Source organism: Antechinus flavipes, chromosome 1, assembly GCF_016432865.1.
Source record: "Antechinus flavipes isolate AdamAnt ecotype Samford, QLD, Australia chromosome 1, AdamAnt_v2, whole genome shotgun sequence".
NCBI classification, from domain to species: domain Eukaryota; kingdom Metazoa; phylum Chordata; class Mammalia; order Dasyuromorphia; family Dasyuridae; genus Antechinus; species Antechinus flavipes.
In genome coordinates, this window is record NC_067398.1 from 137,925,124 (window position 1) to 137,952,833 (window position 27,710).

Genomic DNA, 27,710 nt, shown 5'->3' on the forward strand with positions numbered 1-27,710 from the left:
AATAATTTCAGAGAAACCATGTATGAAATAATGTAGGGTGAAGTGAACAAAATTAGAAAAACAATTTATATAAAGGCAACAATGACAAAAGACTTAGGAACTCCAATCAACACAATGAATAAACATATATCAAACTGCATACCCTTTGATCCAGCAGTGTTACTATTGGGCTTATATCTCAAAGAGATCTTAAAGAAGGGAAAGGAACCCACATGTGCAAAAATATTTGTGGCAGCTCTTTTTGTAGGGGCAAGAAACTAGAAATTGAGTGGAATAAATTATGATATATGAATATTATGGAATATTATTGTTCTGTAAGAAAAGACCACCAGGATGACTTTAAAGAAGCCTGGAGAGACTAACATGAACTGATGTTAAATGAAATGAGCAGAACCAGGAGATCATTGTAGATGGCAACAACAAGACTATATGATGATCTTATTGATCAGAGAAATGCAAATTCAGACAACTCTGAGATACCACTACACACCTGTCAGATTGGCTAAGATGACAGGAAAAAATAATGATGAATGTTGGAGGGGATGCGGGAAAACTGGGACACTAATGCATTGTTGGTGGAGTTGTGAACGAATCCAACCATTCTGGAGAGCAATCTGGAATTATGCCCAAAAAATTATCAAATTGTGCATACCCTTTGATCCAGCAGTGTTTCTATTGGGCTTATATCCCAAAGAAATACTAAAGAAGGGAAAGGGACCTGTATGTGCCAAAATGTTTGTAGCAGCCCTGTTTGTAGTGGCTAGAAACTGGAAAATGAATGGATGCCCATCAATTGGAGAATGGCTGGGTAAATTGTGGTATATGAACGTTATGGAATATTATTGTTCTGTAAGAAATGACCAGCAGGATGAATACAGAGAGGACTGGCGAGACTTACATGAACTGATGCTAAGTGAAATGAGCAGAACCAGGAGATCATTATACACTTCGACAACGATATTGTATGAGGACATATTTTGATGGAAGTGGATTTCTTTGACAAAGAGACCTGAGTTTCAATTGATAAATGACGGACAAAAGCAGCTACACCCAAAGAAAGAACACTGGGAAACGAATGTAAACTATCTGCATTTTTGTTTTTCTTCCCGGATTATTTATACCTTCTGAATCCAATTCTCCCTACGCAACAAGAGAACTGTTCGGTTCTGCAAACATATATTGTATCTAGGATATACTGCAACATATCCAACATATAAAGGACTGCTTGCCATCTAGGGGAGGGGGTGGAGGGAGGGAGGGGGAAAAAAATCGGAACAGAAACGAGTGTCAATATAATGTAATTATTAAATAAAAAAAAAACTAAAAAAAAAAAAAAAGACTATATGATGATCAATTTGATGGACATAGCTCTCTTTAACAATGTGATGATTCAAATCAGTTCCACTTTTCAGTGATGAAGAGAGCAGAGTGCTACACCCAGAGAGAGGACTATGGGAGTTAAGAGTGGAACACAACAGAGCATTCTCACTCTTTCTGTTATTGTTTGTTTGCATTTTTGTTTTCCTTCTCAGGGTTTTATTTTCTTTCTAGATCTGATTTTTCTTGTGCAGCAAGATAACTGTATAAATATGTATACATATATTGAACATGTATTGGATTACCTGCCATCTAGGGAAGGAGGTGGGGGGAAGAAGGGGAAAAACTGGAACAGAAGGTTTTGCAAGGGTCAATGTTGAGAAATTATCCATGCTTATGTTTTGAAAATAAAAAACCATAATTAAAAAAACCAAAAGAAAACCAAAACAAACAAATAAAAAAAAAACAATGAATAAACATAATTCTAAAGGACCAATGCTACTCACTTCCAGTTAGAAATTTAAGAATCTAACACTTACACAAATCGATATATTTTTCTTTTGGACATGACCAATGAGGAAAACTGTTATGTTTGACAATAAGTTTGTAATATGAGTTTACTTTTTTTTTTTCATTCTCAGGGGATGGGGCTAGAGAAAAAGAAAGTGGATTTTTGCTGATAGAAAAAATATTTAAATGAAAAAAACTATATTATTATTATGGGGATAATCTAGCAACCCTCTGATTCTTGGCTCAAAGACAGACAGCCCATGACTGGACTCATACTCAAAAGTCTTTCTAGATTGTTTGGAATTGAGAGAGCTTATGCTCTTGCCTTTAAGAGCCCATAGTGGGATATCTTTACCACAAGAAGGCACTGGATTAGGATTTCAATGGAATATGTTAAATCTTTCATCCCAGGATTGTGATCCTGAGCTTGCCAAATGGTAATCCAGGCATTTATGTAAGATAATTAGTTCATTAAAAATATCAACAGCAAATGCCAATTCTCCAATCAAAATGATGTTTAAGTTAATGATACAACATTCTTAGCTTACCACAGGGTCTAAGCAGCCAAAGATAGCACCAAAAATGAGCATCTTTCCAATTTTAACATTCACTGGTAATGCTGCAAGATGCTGACCCAGGGGAGTTAATTTAGGTTCACTTAGTTCACAAGCTCCAATCTTTCGCAGTAAATTCATTGCATTGCTGATTACTTGAGGTTGAGGAGGATCTAAAGCTTTGGAGAGGAAATCTTCAGGAGAACCAAGATTGCATTTCTGTAGAAAGGAGAGAATAATAATGGCTGACATTTATATAGCACTTTTACATAGAGCATCTCATTTGATGCTTGTAACAATCCTCTAAGATAAGTAACTCCCAATTTATAGATAGGAAATCTCAATATCTTGTCCATTGTCACTATTAATCTGTTTGCCAGGATGAGAATCAATTCCAAATCTTTTTGCCTCTAAGTACAGAATTTTTTCCATTACATTTTCATTAATTCCTTTCTCCCAATGAGCTTAGAAAGAACATTACCATAAGTCATCCTGCAAAATTCACTATTAAATATTTGAAAATTGAAGAAACAGGCTACAAAGACATGAAGTAGGCCGTGCTATTTCTTCTCTTAAAATTGTGAAGCAATATTCAATCCATATGTATGCTTCTTTTTTTTTTTCTCTTCATTAATTCTGATAGATTCAGAAACTTTCTGTCAAGGAGTTGTCCCAAGAGATGCTTGAAAATAAGAGATGCTCAAGCATCTCTTAGAAAGAAAGGTACTGGGATCACAGATTGAGAGAAAAAAAATCTAGAAAATGCAATTAAAAGAACTTTGAGGACCTTCAAGAAAGGAGGTGTTTCACAAATAATTCAATTTAGAGTTCCCTAGGGATTACCATAATATGAAGGCATAACTCTTCCAAAGGTACACGCAAGATTTCTGGAACTGAATAATCCATAAAACCTTCGAATCTAAAAAGAGACATTAATATTAGATATTTCACATAAATATTAGGGGAGAAAAATCTATCCTAAACTTAGCTTATCTTTCTGACTAATATTAAATCATACCTTTCTCTTGTATATAATCTGAAGCAGAATCCATCACGAACCCGTCCAGCTCTTCCTTGGCGCTGCAGAGCACTAGCTTTACTGACAAAAGTTTCCACTAATGAACTCATTTGACTGCTTTCATGGTATCTGAAAAATAAATATTTCAAATAGATAATGGGACAATTTAGTTTAAAATCTGATATTCAAGATGAAAAAACATTGTTCTTTAAATAAATAAGACAAAAGTAGTCAACATTTATAGAAAAATTAAAGAAGCCTCATTAAATTTAATTCACTAATTACAATTAAACTCTAAAAATATCCAGTCTCAAAAAAATATTTGGGAGGTATGATTTGAGAAGCTATTTTGCAGCAACAAAATGTAAATAAATTCTACAACATAAAGGTGAAGTGCCAATGATACAATCTTTACCCCATCCAGAGATACCAGCCCAGCTCAGACCTGGTGTGCAATCTTTGTTCTTTATGTAAATCATTTTACACAATATTTTATACAACAATATTGTACTCTACATGGCCATAAGTGACTTAGGCATTTTTATTTAAATAAAGCAAACCAAAACAAATCATGTCCATGGCTGGACAAATTATGATTTGATTTTTCAAAAGTACAACAAAACTAAAGAAGTGTAACGTGCGGAGGAAAGGCAACTGAACACCTGGAATCCTAGGACTGTACAGCCAATTATTCTTGCGCTTACTTTTTAATTAGTTTAGAGTAGCAGGGAAACCAATGGAACAGTGATTTTGAAATTGTACAAACTGGGCTAAAAGGTTTTTGTTTTTTTTTTTTTTAAATAGGTTTTTATTGACAGAACCAATGCCAGGGTAATTTTTTTTTTTACAACATTATCCCTTGCATTCACTTCTGTTCCGATTTTTCCCCTCTCTCCCTCCACCCCCTCCCCCAGATGGCAAGCAGTCCTTTACATGTTAAATAGGTTATAGTATATCCTAGATACAATATATGTGTGCAAAACTGAACAGTTCTCTTGTTGCACAGGGAGAATTGGATTCAGTAGATATAAATAATCCAGGAAGAAAAACAAAAATGCAGGCAGTTTATATTCATTTCCCAGTGTTCTTTCTTTGGGTGTAGCTGCTTTTGTCCATCCTTGATCAATTGAAACTGAGTTAGATCTCTTTGTCGAAGAAATCCACTTCCATCAGAATACATCCTCATACAGTATCGTTGCTGAGGTATATAATGATTTCCTGGTTCTGCTCATTTCACTTATGGGCTAAAAGTTTTTTAACAAAAATTGTTTTGTGTGGTTTCCCCCCACTTTTTTTCAGAGGCAACTAGTTGAAGCAATTAACAAAATGTTAAGCTAATCCAGTTTGGATTATAGGTTGATTTGAGTTTTTTTAAAAGACAGTATTCTAAATTTGAGAGTTGTCATTTTTTTAAACTACAAACTTCACAAACATTAACATTTCCATATAAAATTGTCAATTTTAAAATTACATAACAGCTTTTTTCCCCCTAAAAACAGTACAAAACTTTTCTCTACCACCCTTTGCATTCCCAACTACAATTATGTTTTTAAACTTACTTATTTTCTTTTGTCCTCCCAGTATCAATTACAAACACAACATCGGGAATGGTGATGCCTGTCTCTGCTATATTTGTCGCTAATACAATCTGAAAATTAAAAAAAAAAAACCTACAACTTTAGATAATAACATTGATCAATAAATCAACAGACTTCTTATAAGGTTTATGATCTTAGCAGATGCAGGTAAGATGAGGACACAAATTCTTAGCCTGTGAAATTCTTATCCTTGCTCATTCAAAGAACTTAACAAGGAACAGGATCTCCCTAAATATATAAGTATTTATGCTATTTAGAATTTTAAACTTCAATTCTACTGGGAAGTTATATGGAAGCTATTTGGGAGAAGACCTCGCAAACTTCTATTTACCAGTATGCACTTACATGTTTTTCATAATGACAAGGGACAAAAAAGCTTAGAATCCATTAATAAAATGTTCTAAAGTGAAAGAAATCCTTTTGAGTTCTGTGTACTGAATTTTACCTTTCTGATTCCTGGAGGTGGAATTGTGAATGCTGCTGCTTGATCTTGGGTTGAAAGAATAGAATGTAGTGCTATCAATTTATATCTGAAAATTAAAATTTTAAGGTTATTAGACAACATTACCATTCTTCAAATAGCATTTTTAAAAATGACTAAACTTGTTCACAAAAGAAAATCAAAGAATCTCAGGACTGAAAGGCCTTCAGAGACCTCCTATTTCACTACTTCCCAAAATCCTGATCTAGTCTTCCCTCAAGACCTGTAATGAGATCAGAGACAACTTCAAAGGCAGATGGCAATTAGTCTTCTGATCTTCTCTTTACATCAAATCCAAGTCTACTACTTTGCATCTTCCATCTCAAAACTCTTGTTCTGCCTCCATGTGATCCCTCTTTCCTGTGACAGTTCTTCAAAGGCTTAGAGGCCTCTATCAATAGCAGGCAACTTTTAATATTAACAAATTAAGAGATACAAATAACGGTTTTGAAAATAAAATGTTTTATATTCTTACAAGAAAGCTGTTTATTTTTAATATTTCAGTCTTTCCACTATAAAAAGTATTGCTAAAGGCAATAGAAGAAATTTAAAAAGAGTTTAATGCATCATGAATATGAGACATTTGTCTCAAAAATGTAACATGCTTAATTGTGAAAACAAACTTTGTTAAGGGTTGAAATGTTGCATTAATAGATGCAATGTTAACAAATATAATGCATTCCTGATTAAACATTATCTCGCACTGCAATCTCACTAGGGGTCCTCTCTCAGTGTCTAGTACAGCTCCCCATACAGGTCACCATCAGGAAATTCAGCAGAAGGACTCCCACCAGATCCTGATAGATACTAAGAAATATGGAACCTAGGAGAGTCTGGGAACTACAGTAATAAGGTGGGAACACAATTTTAACAGGGCTTGCTAAAAACATTGTTTAAAATATTCACTAAAGTGGATACTTGAAAACTGACAAGATAAAATTGCTTAAAAATAGTGGAGCAGAATTAAAATTTAGCTCAGAATAAATTTCTAAAAACTAGATTTATATTTAAAGTATAAAATTTTCATGTGAAAACTCTCCATATTCCAAAAATAATTATCTATTCCAAAAACTTTTAAGAGTAAAAACATTTTACATTACCTGTCTTTAGAATAAAATCTCCTGTCATTTGATAGGAGGTCATACAACTGTTGAATGTGAGCAAGTCCAGGTAAAAAAATCAACACTGCTCCTTCTACATTCCTGAACTGGGGACTTTTATCTGTTTTGTATGTCACAAAGAAATATCAGTCAAAAAAAAAAGAAATGAGTAAGCTCCAAGTAGATATTCCTTCAACAACTACAAGACAAGATAGTCAACTGAAATAATAAAAGATTGAGAAATTAAAATCATACCTAGAAATACAAGCAGCTCCAAAATGAGATCCAGATTGATTTTATGGGGATTCATATAGAGCACAGCATGCTGAGTTCGAGTGCTATATTTCTGGTAATAAGGATTTATATCAACACAAGCACTAGTCTGTACTGGTATATATTCCTAAAAAAAGACAGATATAACCAGAGTTATTTGAAAGTATGAATTGCTTGCCTTTTTTTCTCTAGCTCAAACTGAACTAGATACTCTAAATTACCTGGTCAAAGTTTATTGCTCACATAGAACATCTAATTTATCCACTTTACTTCTCTCCAAGACCATAATCTCATAAAGCACTTAGAAGGATTCTAATTCAAAAATGAGAAACTCTTAAATTTAAACTAGTCCAAGAAAATTAGAAAATCACATGAATTATCAAATGCAAATGACATGAGAAATGTTTAAACTGATTATGAAGTCTTTACCAATTTACTTCCATTCTTCTCAGAATCTCTTCTAGCTCTTTAGAATGATCAAATTTTTCAGTCCCCCAATACAAGAAACCCAATGAAAAGATCTGCTGAAATGGAGATGCCATTTGTGCCACTGAGGATGTGTCCTCCGGGCATTTTTTGGTGGGAATTTGGCAGCCATGCTGTCTGAGCTCCAAAGTGTGAAGTGAAAGGAGGGTTTTGTATGTTTGTGTTTAAAGCATTACCTCTCCCTTTTCCTTGTGATATTGAAACTTAACTGATCTAGATCCCTCAGGCTTCTGAGGAGAAGCAAGTTTGACATAAGGCAAGAAATGATAATATTATATTTTAATAGAAGCATCATATTAATTAATAAAAATATCTTATCAATAAATTAATAATACATAAATTAACAATGAACGCTGTATAGAAGCACCTTATTAATTAATAAAAATACCTTATCAATAAACTAATAAAATATAAATTAACAATTAAAAAAAAAAGAATGATCAAATTTAAGAAAATATCATAATTTGAAGATTCATGTAGTTTTCAACTTCAGAAATTTGGAAAAAAGACTATTTTATGCCCATTTAATTTTGCTTTGCAACTTAAAAAAAAATTAATTTTTTTTTTATTTTCCCCCAGTTACACGTAAAGCAACATTCTTTTTTTGGTTATACATGTACATTCATTGTTTACATATTTTCTATGAATAACGTAGGTAGAGGAAAACCAGAACAAAAGGGAAAAACCAGGAGGAAAAAAAAAAAGTGAACACAGCATATGTTGATTTACATTCCATCTCCAAAGTTCTCTCTCTAGATGCAGATGGCATTTTCCATGCAAAGTTTACTGGGATTGCCTTGGACTGCTAAACTGCTGAGAAGAACCAAATCTATTACAGTTGATCATGACACAATCTTGCTGCTGCTGTGTACAATGTTTTCCTGGTTCTGTCTGTTTCGTTCACATCAGTTCATGTAAATCTTTCCAATGCTTCTATTTTTTTAAATGCTTCAATTTTTTAAAAAAATAGAACAGTAATATTCCATTACTTTCATACAGTATAACTTATTCAGCCATTCCGCAACTGCTGGGCATCTACTCAGTTTCCAATTCTTTGTTACTACAAACATTTTTGCACATATGAGTTCTTTCCCCTCTTATATGATATATAATTTCTTTGGGATACAAACTCAGTAGTGGTTGCTGGATCAAAAGTTATGTATATTCAGTTTTATAGCTCTTGGGTCATAGTTCCAAATTGCTCTATAAAATGGTAGGATTATTTCACAAAGAAAGGTTATACAATTTTTTTACTTTAATTAATGGTCTTTCAAAGTTGCACATGGCTACTAAATTGGGCTGGCTATTAAATTGAAGATTTGTGCTGAGGGTTAGTAAAAATTGTATTATGGACAGAAAAAATTTTATGGTACTTAACTCTGCTATCTCTTTATCTTAACTAGTTATAATATAAAACAAGTTGTTTTTTTCAAAATTATAGAATAAATTTCATTTCATGTACATCATTTTCATTCATTTCTAAGTTACCGTTAGCTGTTGTTTCAGGTTGTTTAACATTGCTTAAGTGGTCTCATTTTTTTTTTTTTGAGTCAACAGTCTTTGAAAATAATAAAGGAGCCTTAATCCTGTTTTCATAACAAATGGCAAATTTTTGAAATAATCTCTATAATAAAGGGGCACCAACATAACATGGCGACTAAAAATAAAAAAACACAGCAGCAATATTATCAACCAAATACTGTCAAAGTTGTCCTCTTATTAAATAAATTAGAGAGATTCCCCTTGGCCCTCTGTTCTGTAAACAACAACCTGTATCTATATAGTCCATACTTTGTTCATGAAGATAAGAACTTACTAAGTATGAGATTCTGATTCTTCCTATCTACCAATGTAGATCAGAACTTTTTAGACAATGAATCCAGGAGTCTGTATCGTTTCTTTTCAATTTAAACCCCTCATTTAAAATATCAATTACACTATTTCATTATAATAAAAATAGTAGCAAAGATTCTTAAAGTTACTTTTAAAGAATAAAAATGGTTTTATTTTAACCTGATGCTTTTTGATTCCTCCAGCTTTGCTTGTTACATTAACAGTTATTTCTTCTTCCTCTTCCAGAAATTTCTGGCAATATTCTGAATCTTTCTCCAATATAAAGCCCGTTTCTTCCACAACATCTTCAAGATGAAAAACCTACATTATTCAGGGAAAACAAAGTAAATATATCATCCTTTTATTCTCTTATTTTGCCCTACTATCTGGGAAAGGCACCTCATGAAGGAAAACTTCCTTCTGCTTGGGTTCAAATCCATAGGGAAGAGAAATTCAGGTCTTAGGGAAAATAATATTCTATCTCCTCTACCCCAAACAAATTTTTACATGGGAAAGATTGATTAAAATAAATAGCAGTAAAGGCATTATTAACAAGGAGAACTGAAAATAAACATGAAGAACAGCAGTTACAGTTATTATAAATATTTCAGGAGGAAATAAGGAGACTGAGGTGAGGCAAATGGATGGTACAAGGTAGGCAATTCCAAGTCCATTCAAGTTGTGACAGCAAAAGGTTTTGAAAGTAGAACATTTATTTGCTGCCTATCTATATGTGCCACAAAACTTTAACAAGTTTGCAATGACACTTATTTCTAACTCTTTTCTTCCCCTAAATCAAAGATAGGCTTTATTTGCTAGGTCTAGTGAGCCAGCACAGGGAGTTAATCAGTCCTAAGAATAACTCTGGACAAAAACTATAGGGTATTATTGCTAAAGAAAACTCGCTAGACCAGGAACTGGCTCTCTAAAAACAGAGAAATAAAAACAAAACACAAGAGAAATAAACATTTACCTCAACAGGATAACTTCTTCCTGAAATTCTAAGAATAGGGCAGTGTGTGAAATATGTAGAAAACTTTTCACTGTCTACAGTAGCACTCATCAAAATCAAATGTAGATCTGAACGTTTCTGCAAAATCTCCTTCAGGATAATTAGTAGAAAGTCTGATTGGACACTTCTTTCATGAACCTATTGTTAGAGAAACAAAAAATTGATTCTATTTTTCTACTATAGTACAATATAATTCTCCTATCTATGTTAAATTAAGGAATAACTCCTTAAGCAAAATATATCAAAAGATAAAGTTATATTTTTTCATAATCTTGATATTATAAATATTAGTACATATGGAAATGCTATATAAAATCTCAATTTTCAATCTTTCCTCTTCAAATATTTACCTTTTTGTGAATTGTTTACAACTCTCAAAATTAACAAACTAAACATTATTACTTCCTCTAGAAGTTAATGAATTAACAAGAAGCTCAGAAATACTTTGAATCAAAAAAAATATATCAGAAAAGGCCTTTATATATTTATGATTATACTTGGATCTTTGATTACACAGTAATATAATCTGCCGTACTGTAATAATTATATTATTATGTAAGAAGTTTTGGAAATACAGTGGAGTGTACTTTACATAACATGCTCTTGAAAAATGGATGGCAAACTAAAATGTGCATTTAAACTAAATGAGTCAGAGGAATTAGCTATTTAAAGGAACTGTAAAAATAATCTGTAAAGCAAATGTCCATTACCTCTCACCATCCCTCAAATTTATCTTCTTAAAAGGAAATTCTAAAGTACATATTGAACTTGGTTACTAGAAGTGGTAGAAAGAATAAATATATTGGACAAAGAGCTGACACATGTTCTTCCCTTACAGTTCTTATAAGAAATGAGACAATTTTCTGATGAAAATTTTAGATTCTGTATAATTTTAATTTTACATATTAGCTAGAGAATCTACTATAAACTGACTAAAATGGAGACTTTTAAAGTATTTTCATTTTAAGAACTTCTACTTTGCTTAACTAAGATTAGAACATTACTTACCTCATCTACAATAACATGAGACACATTTGTCAAAAGTCCATCTTCCTGTAGTTTTCTTAACAGAACCCCTGTAGTGCAATACAGTAACCTAGTGGCATCACTAGCTCTAGACTCCATTCGAATTTGATAGCCACATAAGGAATTCTGGGAAATAAAATACTGTGATTAGTTTCTCATAGCAGAGATCTAATATGCTTTAAAATGTTAGGAATGGTTAATGGTTAAGACATAATTCTTTATGGAATAGCTTTATTTATGTATTGATTTTTATAGGACCTGTGATTTCACTAACATTGGAAATGCACGGTGATGAAATCACCAACCAACACAGACCAACAATGGTTTGGCAACTTAAAGTCTTAGAAAATTAACTGAGGTACTGAGAGGTTAATGCTTTGCTCTGTCTCACATATACTGGCTCAGTATCAGTCAATATCAGTCCCAGGCAGGGCTTGAACCTATTTTTCTTGACTTTAAAGCTGGCTTTCTATCCATTATACTGTCTCTGGTAACATATTATTCTAGTAAGATTCAATAATAAATTTTAGTATTTTAAATCCTATTCCACTACATGAAATTAGAGACATGTTCATATGGTATTAAACAAAAGAATCATCTATAAAGTCCCCTTGAGATGCTAGGGCTGAGGTTCAGAATCACAAAAGCTACCTTCAAATATGTGAAAGATCCATGTAGATAATGTTCAGATGTGTTCTACTGGCTTAGAGGATAAACAGGAATAACAAAGGGAAGGATGGACTTCAGTTTAAGGAAAACTCCAAAAGTAAACTGAGCTGCCTCTGGAGAAAATGAGCTCCTCAACATCACCTTGCTGATTCTAGGTCAAGAATCTACTTACTGTACTATTTAGCTGCCCAATGGAATCACCAAAAGCTATCTTATTCCCATAATAGGTTTTAAACTCTATGAGACTGTATTATCTAATTTTTATATGGTTCCTTGGCACATAGCTCAATGCTTCAGGGCTTAATAACTATTTACTGAATTAATTAATGAATAAGTTTAGATAATAAGATTCATTAGGCTCCTAAGGGAAAACTAAGTACCAAAATGAAGGGAGCATCTCTTACCTTTCCACCAGGTCCATTTTCACAACCCAACTCTTCACATACTCTAGTTGCTAAACTCACTGCTGAGATTCTTCGGGGTTGTGTGCATACAATGTTACATTTACCTGACCCCCATTCATTGAGCAGCAAATCCTCCAAAAGAAAATGGGGCACTTGAGTGCTTTTGCCACTTCCTGTTTCACCGGCCACAACCACTACTCGATGTCTTTTCAGAGTTTCAACAATTGAGTTTCTGTGCCTGAACACAGGTAACTGCTGCCTCTCCTTTAACAGTTTCTGGTACTTGGGGGTGCTTTGCAACTTTCTAAAAAGATTTCTGACAGGTTCCAAATCTTCTGTATTGGAAGTTTCCAGGGAGAGTGCAGTAAAATCTTCATCAGTAACTAAATTTTCCCAGGATTCCTCAGGATCATCAGATATATCTTTTTTATTTTCGCATTGTTGTTGCTGTTGCTGCTGCTGTTGCTTCAATTTGTTAAGCAGTTTAGCAATAAAATGATCCCGTGGCTTATTAGTTTCCATTTTATTCAGTTCTTCCTTTTTCTTTTCTGCTTCACTCCATTCCAACCAAACATCTCGATAAGTGGGAGGAAGCAACTGATGAACAGACTACAGAAGAAAATGACACTTATGAGCCTCTTCTTTTGGGGCACCTTTTTAAAAAAAAGTCACTAGTATGGAGAACATACTGCATCTAATAGTCTATATAATTTAAGTATTGCTAGAGTCCCTTTCCAATGCAATAAAAAAAAAAAAAAAAGACCAATGACCAGGAAATCATACTCTGATTCAAGAAGTTTATGCTTAAAATGTATGACTTCAAAAAACAAAAACAAAACAAGACTAGTATGAAATACACTAAGAGAAAACCTTTAGTGGCTATCTTTAGTTAATAAAGCAGGGTCCAACATCAATGCACAAATTTTTCCATCCATGTAGCACTGACACCTCCCCAACCTGCCACCACATGGATAGAACCCCCCCCTCCCTCACCTTTTGGGGCTTTGTTAACATCACTGTCTTAACTTCCCTTCTGCCATATGATCATTTAGTCTCCATCCCTGCTGCTGCATTATTACCTATATTCTATTCTCCAAAAGTGGGTAAGCCCTACTTCTATGTGTTAAGGCCCTCTTCTTGCTAACTCTTCAAGGTGTCCCTGCCTAGCTCTCAGAGATTCCATTAGCAGCCTTAAAAAGTAGAAAAGAGGCAGGCTCTAGTCAGAAACTTGAATTAAAATGGGCCTTATCCTTGACTTCTATTCTCTCTCTTCTCACATATTCAATCAGCTGCTAAATCTTGCATTTCTACCTGCATGACATTTGCATCTCCCCCTTTTCTTCTCTCACACAGTGACCACCTCAATACCTCGTTATCTCTCTCCTGATTACTACAGCAGTCCCATTTGATTTCCATCTCATGTCTTGGCCCTTAGTCCATCCTACATACTACTGCCAAGGGAATTTTCCTTGAGTGACAATCAGAACATGTGGCTTTCCTTCTCAACCAAATTCAATGGTTCCTTATTGCTTCTGAGACAAATTATAATTCTGTTTAGCTTTTAAAAACTTATGCCACCTGGACTTACCCTAGTCTTCCAGCATCCTTGGATACTGTTCTCATATCTGCATCTTTAACTGCCTCCCTGAACTCTGTTCTTGCATCACCAATTACCTAAGGCATATCTATAATTGTATACTCAGAAGCACCTTAAAACATGCCTAAACCAGAACATTACTTTTTTTCCCTGAAATCCATCCATTTTCTAAATCTACCAATCCTTTCAAGGAAGACACCATACTTTTAGTCGTCTAGTCCCATGGCCTTAGAATCATCCTCAATTCCTGAATCATCCTCATCTTGGTTCCCAAATCTTGCTGATTCTAGCTCTACAGGGAGGGAAGGCAAGCATTTATTAAATGTGCCTCTATATGCCAAGCAACTGTGCTAAACACTTTAAAAAATCTCATTTGATACTCAGAAAACTCTGCAATAGCAGTTGAAGAAACTGAAGTAAACAGTCACAGGTTCCATAGAGGCCCAGGGTCACATAGCTCATAAGTGACTGAGGACAGATTTTAACTCAGGCCTTCCTGACCCAAGGCACAGTGATTACCCACTGAACTAGGACCTCCCTGTCCCTGACAGCCTTGAAAACATCTCTTGTATCCATCCTTTTCTCTGTACTCACAAAGCTACCATCCCAATTCAGAATTTATCACCTCTTTCTTGGACTGCTGCCAGATTAGTCCCTTTGTCAAGTCCTTCTTCTATCTGATTCACTTTCCACAAAGCTGTCAAAGATATATTCCTAAAGCGCAGGCCTGACCATGTCACCTGTTCAAAAAACTCCAGTGGGCTCCTCTCACCAAACTCCTCTCTTTAGCATTGAGTGTCTGTACAACTTGGTTCTAGTCTATATGTCCAGAATTAGACATTATTCTCCTTCAGATTCTCTAAAATCGGGCCAAAGTGGCACTCCTGATATTTCTCACATATGAGGAATGTACTCTATATCCCAATATCTGTAACATTGTTACCTCCACTTTTCACTGAACCACTCTTTCTCTCAAGAGGCAGCTTAACCACCACTACCTTCTTGTAGGAGGGCTTTCTTGATCTTGTCAATTACTAGAGTACTTTCTTTCTCAAACTACTTTATGTCTATTTTCTGTATACTTTTAATGTACTAAACATCTTTCCAATAGAATTGTTTCATTCTTTGTATTGGTATCCTCGGTGTTTAGTAGGCTGCCTAGAACACAGTAAGAATTTAATAAATGCTTGCTTATGGATTAAAATCCTAGCTTTACTACTTCTGAGTGAGCTTGGGTGATAGAATGGGTTAAGGATGATGAGTGATCTTTCTGGGTTTTAGTTTCCTCATCTATAAAGGAAAGGTATCAGATTAGAGGACTTCAATCCATGAACTTTGTTCAAATACATTAAGAATTAACCATTTAGCTCCCCTAGTATATGGATTACTGGAGATAGGGTTACAGATCTCTTATAATGAATCTTTTTGGTATATTCAAAAATAAATCACTGTAGACAGAATTAAAGATAGATCATTCATATAAAATTATTTAAAGGAATCCAGTTCCAGTATAGTATCCTATACTTTTGTTGTTCCTGTCAAAGCCACAGATATTTAACTACTACTTCACAGTTGAAGTAAAATGAAGTATAAACTTACATTTATTTCAAAAGTAAACAGATAGATCTAGGATTAAAATTACTAATTAAACTCTTGATTCTTTTGCTTGGCCTAGGAGTGATGCTGATTTTAAATTAATAATGTTTATAAATCTTTCTTTTAAAAGATAAAAATACTATCATTAAAGTTGGACAATACCATTTCTTCTTTTGGGTGGCAAGATGAGGAGAATTAAGAATTTTTAGAAGCTTTCTTCTGTTTTATTATAATCTTTTTTATAAATAGGAAGCTTACATTGTGGTACGGGAGTGACTTTGATTTCTCAGCAGAGCATAAGAAAACCTAGCCCCCCAAAATCATCAAGTACAGTCTAGCTACAAAATGTACTATACACGTAATTAGGGATCTTTTTATAAGAAAAAAGTCTCACCTGCCCTTTTACTAAACGATAAAGAGCCAGAGTTGCTCCCAGATGCTGAGCTTGCATGCCATCTTCTGTCAGAATAGTAGGACACACCACCAGCACATCATCTTCAGATTTAACTACTTTTACTCTTTAAATTAGAAAACAATGTGTTTACAAAACTCATAAGCAAACTTTCTTATCAATCAATATTCAACGTAAATTTACATGAAAAAGTCTGTTAGACAAATTTTGTGAACTCTCCATCTGTAGCATTAACTTAAAAATCTTTCCAAATGTCTATTTCATGAGAAATCATGATTATTAATTTGCATTTTTAAAACTATTCAAATACATACCTACATTTCCAGTATTTACTAACTGCAATCTTTTCAAAGGAAGGATTTGGACTCTTGGGAAGATTTTTCCTGACCCAATCAATAAGAAATTGTTTGGGAGATTTGCCAGTCCAGCTTCGAGCAGTGTAGTCAAAATTTCTCACATCTCGGGGATCTTTCTTTTTTGCTAAAATGGCACACAAGCAATTTAACTTTAATCAAGTAGCAGCAGAAAAATCTCTTGAATGGTATGATGAAATACAAGGAACAGGAATGTTGGATTCAGAGTCAGAAATCATGGATTCAAATTCTGGCTCTGCAATTTACTAAAGGTATGGTTTTGGGCAAGTTCTTTCAGTTTCTTCACATGTAAAATAAAGGGGTTGGACTAAATGAGCTCTGATACTTTTTCCAGCTCTATAAATCTATGATCTACAAAGAATCATGCATGCGTGCCTCATTTCTAGGAATGGCATTTTTTATAGTAGGAAGAACAAAGGTAAAAAGGGCAGATCTGATAGTTAAATGGGTAAATGTGGAAAAGGATTTTAATAAAATGAAATATTCAAAAGTGAAAATGAAAAAATTCAGATATTAACTTTTCAAGTTTGTTTCTGAGGTCATAAGAAATCTGTGTTCTTGTAAGACTGGCTATGTCTAAAAAAGAGTATTCAGGAAACATTTTTTTTTTAGATGTATAAGATGGATTTTTCTGCATAAGAACTAAGTTTGATAGGCTTTTACTTTACAGTTAAGAATTATTGGTGGAATTGTGAACACATCCAGCCATTCTGGAGAGCAATTTGGAACTATGCTCAAAAAGTTATCAAACTATGCGTACCCTTTGATCCAGCAGTGTTTCTACAGGGCTTATACCCCAAAGAGATACCAAAGAAGGGAAAGGGACCTGTATATGCCAAAATGTTTGTGGCAGCCCTGTTTGTAGTGGCTAGAAGCTGGAAAATGAATGAATGCTCATCCAATGGAGAATGGTTGAGTAAATTGTGGTATATGAACATTATGGAGTGTTATTTGTTCTGTAAGAAATGACCAGCAGGACGAATACAGAGAGGACTGGTGAGACTTACATGAATTGATGCTGAGTGAAATAAGCAGAACCAGGAGATCATTATATACCTCAACAACGATACTGTATGAGGATATATTCTGATGGATGTGGATCTCTTCGATAAAGAGATCTAGTTCATTTTCAATTGATCAAGGATGGGCAAAAGCAGCTACACCCAAAGAAAGAACACTGGGAAATGAATATAAACTGCCTGCATTTTTGTTTTTCTTCCCGGATTATTTATACCTACTGAATCCAATTCTCCCTGTGCAACAAGAGAACTGTTCAGTTCTGCACACATATATTGTATCTAGGATATACTGTAACCTATTTAACATGTAAAGGACTGCTTGCCATCTGGGGGAGGGGGTAGAAGGAGGGAGGGGAAAAATCGGAACAGAAGTGAATGCAAGGGATAATGTTGTAAAAAATTACCCTGGCATGGGTTCTATCAATAAAAAGTTATTTAAAAAAATAAAAAAAACAAAAAAACTTTACAGTTAAGAATAAGAGTTAACTTTCTTCTATTCTGAAGCTCATTTAGGGGCAAATAATGGAAAACAATAAAATACAAAATTATAATCTGACTTACAGTAATATTGTGTCATGATAAAAAAATTTTTAATATTTCATTGTTATTTTGGAAATTATACAAAAGATCAACTCTCACCTTTTTCTTCTTCCACAGCAACAGAGTTTTCAAATAAATTCAAGTTCAAATTCCCTTCCCCTTCAGCAGCCAATATTGGTTTTTTTTTTTCATTTTGCTGATGAGAAATCTTTATGGTTGGATTGAACAGGGGATGATCTTCTAAAGTTTCCATTTCTATAAAAAAAAAAACAACTGAAATGTTAGTTTCATACATTTGCTATGATTTTTTAGAAATAGCATAGTTTAAATTCAATTTATCTGGTGATTAGTCCAATACCAATTTCAACAGTCTAAAACAGCTGAGAACATAGAGCTAAAATCAAAAGCCTTCAAACAGTAATAAAAATACTCAATTATAGCTGAAGACTAAAGAGTTCAAAGGAAGTGAAGACAGGGGCTGCTCACTGTTGATGATGACAAAAGCCAAGCCCCATCCATATCAAAATCAAGAAGCAAGATAAGTAATAAAAGGAGAGGAGACAGTAAATATTTAAAAAAAAAAAAAAAAAAGAGGTAGGAGATCTGGGTTAAAAGCCTAGTTCTTCTATTTTTTATTGCTGTGACCTTGAATAAATCACTTACCCTCTTTAGGCTTCAATTTATTCATTTATAAAGTGAGTTTTCTAAATTCCTTTCTAACTGAATATGGTTCACAACATAGCATTTTCACTCTTTTTGTTGTTTGCTTGCTTCATTTTCTTTTTTTTTTCCCCAGTCTGATTTGGTTTTTCTTGTGCAGCAAGATAATTGTATAAATATGTATGCATATATTGGATTTTTTGTTTGTTTTTTAATTATTATAGCTTTTTGTTTACAAGATACATGCATAGGTAATTTTTCAGCATTGACAGTTGCAAATCCTTTTGTTCCAACTTTTCCCCTCCTTCCCCCCCACTCTCTCCCCCAAATGGCAGGTTGACCAATACATGTTAAATATGTTAAAGTATAAATTAAATACAATACATGTATACATGTCCAAACAGTTAATTTGCTGTATAAAAAGAGTCAGACTTTGAAATAGTATACAATTAGCCTGTGAAGGAAATCAAAAATACAGGTGGACAAAAATAGAGGGATTGGGAATTCTATGTAGTGGTTCATCGTCATCTCCCAGAGTTCTTTCCCTTGGTGTAGCTGGTTCAGTTCATTACTGCTCTATTAGAACTGATTTGGTTCATCTTCATTGTTGAAGAGGGCCACGTCCATCAGAATTGATCATCTATATGATGATTGAATTATATTGTATTATTGTTGAAGTATATAATGATCTCCTGGTACTGCTCATTTCACTCGGCATCAGTTCACTTACGTGAACTCCAGGCCTTTCTGAAATTATCCTGCTGGTCATTTCTTACAGAACAATAATATTCCATAATATTCATATACCACAATGTATTCAGTCATTCTCCAATTGATGGGCATCCACTCAGTTTCCAGTTTCTGGCCACTATAAGGAGGGCTGCCACAAACATTCTTGCACATATAGATCCCTTTCCCTTCTTTAAAATCTCTTTGGTTATTAAGCCCAGTAGTAACACTGCTGGCTCAAAGGGTATGCACAGTTTGATAACTTTTTGAGCATAGTTCCAAATTGTTCTCCAGAATGGCTGAATATATTCACAATTCCACCAACAATGTATCAGTGTCCCAGTTTTCCCACATCTCCTCCAGCATTCTGAATTTTCTTTCCCTGTCATTCTAGCCAATCTGACAGGTGTGTAGTAGTATCTCAGAGTTGTCTTAATTTGCATTTCTCTTATTAATAATGACTTGGAGCATTCTTTTCATATAGCTAAAAACAGTTTCAATTTCTTCGTTTGAGAATTGTCTGTTCATATCCTTTGACCATTCATCAATTGGAGAATGGCTTGATTTCTTATACATTAGAGTCAATTCTCTATATATTTTGGAAATGAGGCCTTTATCAGAACCTTTGATTGTAAAAATGTTTTCCCAGTTTTGCATATATTGGATTTAACATATTCTTCTACCAGGCTTAGCAAATATTGGACTACTTGCCACTTAGGGAAGGGGGTGGGGGAAAGGGGAGAAAAATTGGAACACGAGGTTTTTGCAAGAATTAATTGAATTATCTATACATTTTTGAAAAATAAAAAAGTTTTAATTAAAAAAAGATTTTGTTAAATAAAATAAACAATCATAACAAACCTCACCAATAAATAAATTCCTTTCCAAGGTCAAAGGCAGTGACTTTAAATTGTGGTAAAACCTTCCTTTCATTTAGCAAATTCACTGACAAATGAGAGAAGTGGCCTAAAGAGACTAAAGTGTGTTCCAAAACGCTGGCAAGGAGTTAAAAATACAAACAATAAAAACTATAGTCAATATATTCCAGGTAACATTGGTCTTACAACTCTATAGTCTTCTATAGTCTATATAGAATCTAGAAAGAACCAGAGGAACAATATTATCCTCTATTCTATCCTAATATAGAGGAACCCTATATTATCCACAGAGGCAATGCTCTGATTTTAGATAACCCACTTTTCATATAGGAATACTCATGAGTGGTATTAAGGTAATTCATTAAACTATTCTAACTTAAAGGAAATATCCCCTAAGAACATCCAGTTGTCTTTAGAGTGTTTGAATTCCCTGATGTTTAAAATTATTAAACATTAGAGTGTTCCACTAGAGTGTTGAAGCTGAAAACAATCCTCAAAAGATCAGTTAGATTTCTCTATATCATCTTTAAGCTACAACAGTCCCCCCATAAATTTTTGTACTTGCAGCAAAGAAATTATTTCAAAATCACATGTTCACCTAAGCATATCAAAGTTTGTTTTTTTTTTTAACCGTTACTCAACTATGGAATTCACTCTGAGAAAGTAATGCCTGTAACATTTATTTTATCTGTAAATGGGAAACACTGACATACTGAAGCAATAGAATATTATTCACAATAACATGCATAATTAAGTTAGATAAAGTTTAACCTTAAAGTGGGCATTGTGCAGGACTTTTAAAAAGCTTCATTTTAACAACAAAATACAAATTAATGTTGTATTATATTAGAATTCTATTAATAGTCAAAGACAAATAATTCAGGGGAAATTATAACTTGGGGTTAGTTTCACAAAAATTTCTTATCCTAATCATGGTGTGTTTTTTAGCTTTGGAATAAGGCCTCACTAAAATTCATTAACAGTCAATGAGATATCTTTAATAAAGTAAGGTGTTCAAAAGACATCTCAAATTCAACATTAACAAAAACTGAACTCATTCCTTTCCTGTCACACCTCCAACAACTCAAAACAGCCCTCTTTCAAACTTTCAAAACTTAGCCTTCTTTCAAACTTTATTATTTCTATTTGAGGTATCAATGTTATTCCACTTGCCCAAATCTCCAAATTACTTTTCTCTTCCTCATCTACACATAGCCAAAACTTGCTGATTCTACTTTCATAAAATCTCTTAACATGGTCTTCTTCTCTCATCTCCATCATAGTTCAAAAATCCTTCTCTACTCTATTCTCTCCTTTATTCGACCCATCAACTACCAAACTGAAATTCTTCATGCACGTTACTAACCTATAAAAGAAACTTCAAATGGCTTCATAGTTCCTCTGGGATAAAAAATAAACTGCCTATTGAAGCCCTCATATTCTGGCTCTGGCTCATCTTTTTAAACCAATTTTACACTATTCTTTATTCCAGACAAACTGGCCATCTTGTTCTTTTTAGACATCCCTCCATTACCAATCTCTGCATCTTTACACAAGGCTTCAACCTTAGTTTGAGGTTCAGTTTAACACACTGATATGCTAGATGAAATGTGTGTTCAGCTCTTTTAATTCTTTCCTATCATGTTTATGAAGTTACTTTAGGTTAGTAAAACAATTCTCAGGCAGGGATGATAAAAGAGGAAATAATTAAAACATACACTTAGAGCAAAGAATTTGAAAGGACTCACCCCTCTGATATTTCCTTATTTTTTCTTGTGCTTCCTTCTGGCCTTGCTTATTTTTTTCTAGTTTAGAAGAAGCTGCTTGTTCCTTTGCATCCTGAAGCTTTGCTGCAAGGTGTAAGTATCTTTCATTCTGTTCCAAATAAGATAACCAGTAAGAGGTTAATATAGAAATTAGTAAGATTTAACTATTTTAGCTAATTAACTTCCCCTGAGACGATTTAATTTATAAAATGATGAGAACTAGATGATCCCACTCTTAATGCTATAACCCTAAAATTATTATTTAAGGGGTAAAGTACAAAGGAAGATGAAGTCCAAGTCTCAGACTCCTAAAGCTAATTCTGACAAAGAACAGAATCATGACATTAAAACTGGAAAGGATTTAAAAGATCAAGGTCCTGTCATAGGGTATTTCCTGAGTAAATCATTTCACTCTTGTAGCTTAGATTTCTCATCTCTGTACTTCCCTTAACCTGTGTAATGATCTGTTTGTACATTGGAGTTTTGAGATTAAGGAAATAACTATTTAAAGCATTTGTGAGTATAATTTTAGGCAACGTTTACTATAAAGTTTTACAAGAAGTAGAGATAACTGGGGCAGTTACTATGTTCTATATACCCTAGATTTTTGAACTGTGCTAATCTGGAAGGATTCAGTACTACCGCAAACAATGACATGAGAAAGTCTCTCCCGCTTATTCTCTGGTGCTGAGAAAGCTTATACCTCCCAAAGAGGGAGCATGTACTATCACTGACTTGGGTATATTATCCCTGGGATGACCTTATGTACAGGATATCTTGAAGAACTCAAGAGGAGAGTTGGATACTGATCCCATCTATAGTCATTAGAAATCTCATGCCCTCTAGGACTGGTCTCTAGATGACTAATCTATTATGGCCATTCACAGTCCACTGGAGCCAAACTTGATCAGTCTTCCAAAGCTTAACCTTTGATAGCTTCCTATTATCTGCCTCCCCCAAAGTGAATGTATCAGCATTCTTAACTCCTTCTTTCTTTATCTGTAGGGTAGCCCCAGTCCAGTAAGGAACTAAAGGCTTTGAGGTTGCAATACTATTACATATCCTACTCCACCTTCAGCTCCTTCTCTCATATACCAAAGAAATTGTGTGAAACAAGCCAGTTATCTATGTATAGGACAGCTTCCCTCCACTGTGCACCAAGTTTAAATTATGTCATTATTAATTATATACTATATATAAATAATTACATATTCTACAAAAGCAAAATAAGTGTGCTATTCATTTTGAAAGATTTTTTTAACCAACAATGGTTAAAACAAAAATGAAAAACAAAATTTTTTAGTACAGAAATACTAATAATTCCTAATGGCAAAAAAACTTAGAACATTTCTAATAATGACAACAAATTATGGAATATTTATGTAACTGAATAATACCATAAAGTATGAATGCAAAGAGTGTGTGTGTGTGTGTAAAACATAAAAGGAAACAGGGAAAGATAAGAGGAGATATGAGATTAGTAGAACTAGGACCATGTAAAACAACTACAAATAGAGTAAAATAAGCACAACTTTTTGCTTGTGGATTGTTAATCCCTTTAAGCTCTCTACCAAATTATATATGGGTTTTTGGTAAGATTTATTTTTTTTTCTATTTTTGTTTGAATTTGATGGTCAATTTTATAATAAAAACATGAAGTTTTTTGTATTTTGTTTTTTAAATAAAAGAAACCCAATGATTATCATTATACCCATAGGAACATGAAGTTTTCCCCATCTCTGGCAATCCATGGCCTACCCTAAGTTAAGGTAGTCAGGGACAAGAGCACACAGGGAAGCTGTCCTATGCAAAGGTAACTGGCTTGTTTCACGCAACTTCTGGAAGAACTTTTGGTATATGAGAGAGGGAACTGAAGTGGAGTAGGATATGTAATAGTATTGTAACCTCAAAGCCTTTAGTTCCTTACTGGACTGGGGCTACCCTACAGATAAAGAAAGAAGGAGTTAAGAAAGGATGATGCAGAGACATAGAGAAGACAACATAACCCACCATGAAGATGGATGTCTTCAAGTTTAATTTTCTATTACACTTAGACTCATCGATGTGGCTGAGGTTACCTGCCAGGCTATTGTTTTAAAAACACAGCTTTAGGAGAATGGTCTTCTAGGGGGATTTTAAGTCTGATTAAGAGCTGTGACAGGTAGATAGCAGGATAAAAGTTCATGGCTCTCCACGAAGTTCTCTAAGTATACAAAAAACTTCCTGTGGTGCCTTATAGCCTCCATGCTGCATTTACTTTAACATGAGGCAGTTTCAAGTGCTTACTGCAACTTAAGGTGGAAATTTATGGAGTCAAGGGAGATCCCATAACTTCAAATTCTAGTCCACAGTGTGGTCCAGTGCAAGATCCAGAAATATTAGGAAGACTGAAGAGGTTTACACAAAAAGATTGATACTGCAGAAATCCTAACAGAAGACTGTTGGCATTGTTTCAAAAAGTTGCCTTCAGAAAAACTTCCTATGAGGGTAGAGATCACTTTGAGACCTACAAGAGATGGTAGTGAAGGAGAGAGAAGCATCTCTATTTTAGAGAGAAGCATCTCTATTTTGTGGTCTCTAGTCTGGTTTGCCTTGCATTAGGGAACATAGCATTACTTATTGATACAAGGCAAAAATAATTTTTTTTTGGTGTTAAAGGAGTTTGAGTTAACCAGAAAATGTATGTGCAATACTTCACCCATCACTGAGGTTGGTTAATTAAAGCTCTACGACTACTAATTTACAAATATGAAATACTCACATGTTTCTAAAATATCAAATTTATCCTTCATAACAATCTTATAAGGTTGGTTCTATAGGTATTACTATTCTATTTTACAGATGAAGACACTAAGCTCAGAGAGTTAAGTGACCACCATTCCCAGTGTCAGAATCAGGATTTGGATCCAGTGTCAATAAGACCAGCTCTATTGAGTAGGTCATATTGCCTCCTTACTCGAGTTTAAGCAAAGCACACCAATCCTATTTATCCCTACTCTCCTGCCCAAAAAGCCTAATGCAAAAATATTAAATTGGAAAGGATATCATAGGTAAATTAATCCAATCACTAGTCCCATTTATATGGATTTTATTTATATCTTTAAAGCACTGCCCCCAAAACAAGCCACCCCCACAAATCAGTAGTTTCTCAGTAACTATTCCTACTTGCTTCTCCCTTTGGGTGATCTATACCTCAAATCTACCCAAAGGGAAAGCTCTTGAAATGTTTCAAGTATTTGTTTTCTCTCCCACACAAAAAGGGTTATCTATAATATCCTGTGAAAGGAAGAGAAAACAAAGCAATCAATTCTAATACTAATTTCCCAACAACTTGGACAATTTTATGTCAAATTTTAGTATCTAAAAACAAATCTATCAATTTCCTTGCAGTAGTAGTTCCTTGTCCCAACTTCCTGATTTCTTGATGCTTTTCTTTCTCTCCCCTCTCCCCCTCCTTTCCTCTCTCCCTTCCTTCCCCCCCCCATTCATATTGTGAACACAAATCTTCTGCAGACAAAGTGATCTATTAACTCTCCTTGAAATATAACATGTGTAGACTTTTCTCTGAATCTTTGTTCACATTGTTCTTTCTACTCAGACTAGCTAAATTTTTTATTATCTATGAAGTTGTCTGTAATCAATTTGAAAGAAATATCTTTTCATCCTCTGAGTTCCTATGGTACGCATATTGCACTTTGCATTTTAAGTAATCATTTTTTGACCAAAAGGTAGCTATATGAAGTAAACTGAAACACTCCAAGAGCAGGGATATATCTCTAATATTGTTTTCCATTTCCCCAAAGGACTTGGCATGAAGCTTTGCATATTGTAATTATATAAATGTCTGTCAATTGCTATATCCTTCAAGATAAAACCTGTCACACATCTCTAACTTACAGGGTCAAATTTTTCTTCTTCTTCTAAACTTTTAGAATTCTCAGTCTTTTCTTCTTGACTCTGTTGTTCAGCATACCGTAAAATCCATTCTTTCATATTCACCTCTTTGTCTTTTTCTACATTTTTTGGCTAGGGAAAGAGCAAACATCAGAAAAATGAAGATTAGAAAAGATAAATCTAATATCAACATAAGGCAAGGAAATTAAATGTAAGAGTAATAATTTCTTGATTTAATAGATAAAAATAAAAAAACCATGAAGTGTTTGCACCTCTACAAATATAAATTGAACTTTAAAAAAATATATTTTTAGTGATTTTTTTATACCACTAGAATTTCTTTCCCTCTTCTTTCTCAAAGACATGGCACATATTAAATAATTTGAAGGAAAAAAAATCTGCAAAACTACTCAATACATCTAAAAAATCTGAAAACATATGAAATGTTCCACACCTGAACTTCCCCTACCACTGCAAAGGAATGGGATAGACATCTTGCATCCTTGAAGAAATGACATTCTTTGTAATTTTGCAACATTCAATTTCAAAAATTTGTGGTTGTTCTTTCCATTAAACTCATTGTGCAGTTTTCTTTGTTCTACTTACTTCATTTTACATTAGATCATGCACAACCTTCTATGCTGCTCTGTATTCATCATATTTGTTTCATATAGCACAAACAGTACTCCAGTACATTCAGATACTACAATTTGTTTCCTATTTTTTGTTATTACAAAAAATGTTGCTATATATATATTTTGGCATATATGGAGACACCCTTCTCAATGACCTTGAAGGAAAGAACCTAGCAGTGAAATCTCTCAGAAATCAAAGGGTGGGGGCAAACTAGATGATCAAGAGGACCTGTGCTCAAATTCGACCTCAGACACTTAACATTTCCTAGCTGTGTGAGCCTGGGCAAGTCACTTAACTCTAACTGCCTAGCCAAAAAAACCCAAAAAATAAACAAAAAAAGTCAAAGGGTGTGGACATTTTAATCACTTATTTATATATTTCCAATCTGTTTTCTAAAATGGCTATACTGAGTCATGGTTTCACCAAATGTTAATTAAACTTCGCATTTTTCTGAGAACTTTGAGTTTAAGGAAAATCAAAAGTAGGCTGTATGATCATAGACTTATAACCAGAAGGGTCTTTAGAGATCAATTAGTCCAATCTCTTTACTTTACAGATCCACTCTCTTTAACTTTACAGATGAATAAGCTGTGTCCCAGAGAAATGAACAAACTTGTCCAAAGTCATGCCCCTGAAGAGGTGTGTGACTATTTTCATTGTACCATAGCATCTTCTCTTCAAGTATAGAAGTATTTAAATAGAGAAGAAAGATAAATGAGTTTGGGAGTAGCTGGGAGAGGAGTAGCAGGGAGGATTGGGGAGGAAAAGGGGCAAGGAAACATAAAATGAAAAAGTAATAAACACTCAAAATTTGTTTTCTACTGCAAATAGTTCTAATGCTTGTAAGTTTGACCTTTTTTTACAAGTTTAAATTGTTAATTTCTAAAGTTACCTTCACTTCAGGTTCAGCTTCCCTTTTTTTAGTACTAGATGGCTGAGGAGGTGGAGTCATAGCCTGTATTTGAGGAGATTGAAATTTTGGCCTGCTTTTAGGTGGTTGTTCTTCAAACTCCTGACTAAATCCTTCAGGAAGAGAATCTTGAAAAGGAAAACATTAAAACAAAACAAACAAAATTAATATACAAAGGAGCCTCTGAAGCTAACACATGAGGAAAAAAATTTATTCTTTGTATATTTTAAAGTAGGGTTATCAACCTCTTAGAAATCCATCCAATTTTTCACATTTCTCAAACACTATACAAAGATCAAAAGCCATTATTGCAAAAACATTCATGTGATTTAAAAAATCATCATACCTATTACATATAAAATTTTTGCAAAATTCTAGCAAAATTATTGAATTTGTACATACTATGTAGATTTGTCAT

The 27,710-nt window shown here is 33.9% G+C and overlaps 1 protein-coding gene across 1 annotated transcript in view; it reads right to left on the reverse strand.

Annotated features, from left to right (window-relative positions):
- The window catches only part of DHX29 (DExH-box helicase 29), a 55,811-nt gene that overhangs the window by 11,988 nt on the left and 16,113 nt on the right, over positions 1–27,710 (reverse strand). The window contains exons 5-21 of the mRNA XM_051990756.1: positions 27,275–27,420; positions 25,750–25,878; positions 21,835–21,961; positions 17,919–18,074; positions 16,201–16,366; positions 15,869–15,992; positions 12,282–12,890; positions 11,191–11,334; positions 10,144–10,320; positions 9,351–9,491; positions 6,834–6,978; positions 6,579–6,699; positions 5,443–5,527; positions 4,959–5,047; positions 3,400–3,528; positions 3,225–3,300; positions 2,376–2,600 (exon numbers count right to left, since the gene is read on the reverse strand). Of these exons, the coding sequence (XP_051846716.1) occupies positions 2,376–2,600; positions 3,225–3,300; positions 3,400–3,528; positions 4,959–5,047; positions 5,443–5,527; positions 6,579–6,699; positions 6,834–6,978; positions 9,351–9,491; positions 10,144–10,320; positions 11,191–11,334; positions 12,282–12,890; positions 15,869–15,992; positions 16,201–16,366; positions 17,919–18,074; positions 21,835–21,961; positions 25,750–25,878; positions 27,275–27,420 (2,789 nt within the window). The remainder of the gene's footprint in view (positions 1–2,375; positions 2,601–3,224; positions 3,301–3,399; positions 3,529–4,958; positions 5,048–5,442; positions 5,528–6,578; positions 6,700–6,833; positions 6,979–9,350; positions 9,492–10,143; positions 10,321–11,190; positions 11,335–12,281; positions 12,891–15,868; positions 15,993–16,200; positions 16,367–17,918; positions 18,075–21,834; positions 21,962–25,749; positions 25,879–27,274; positions 27,421–27,710) is intronic.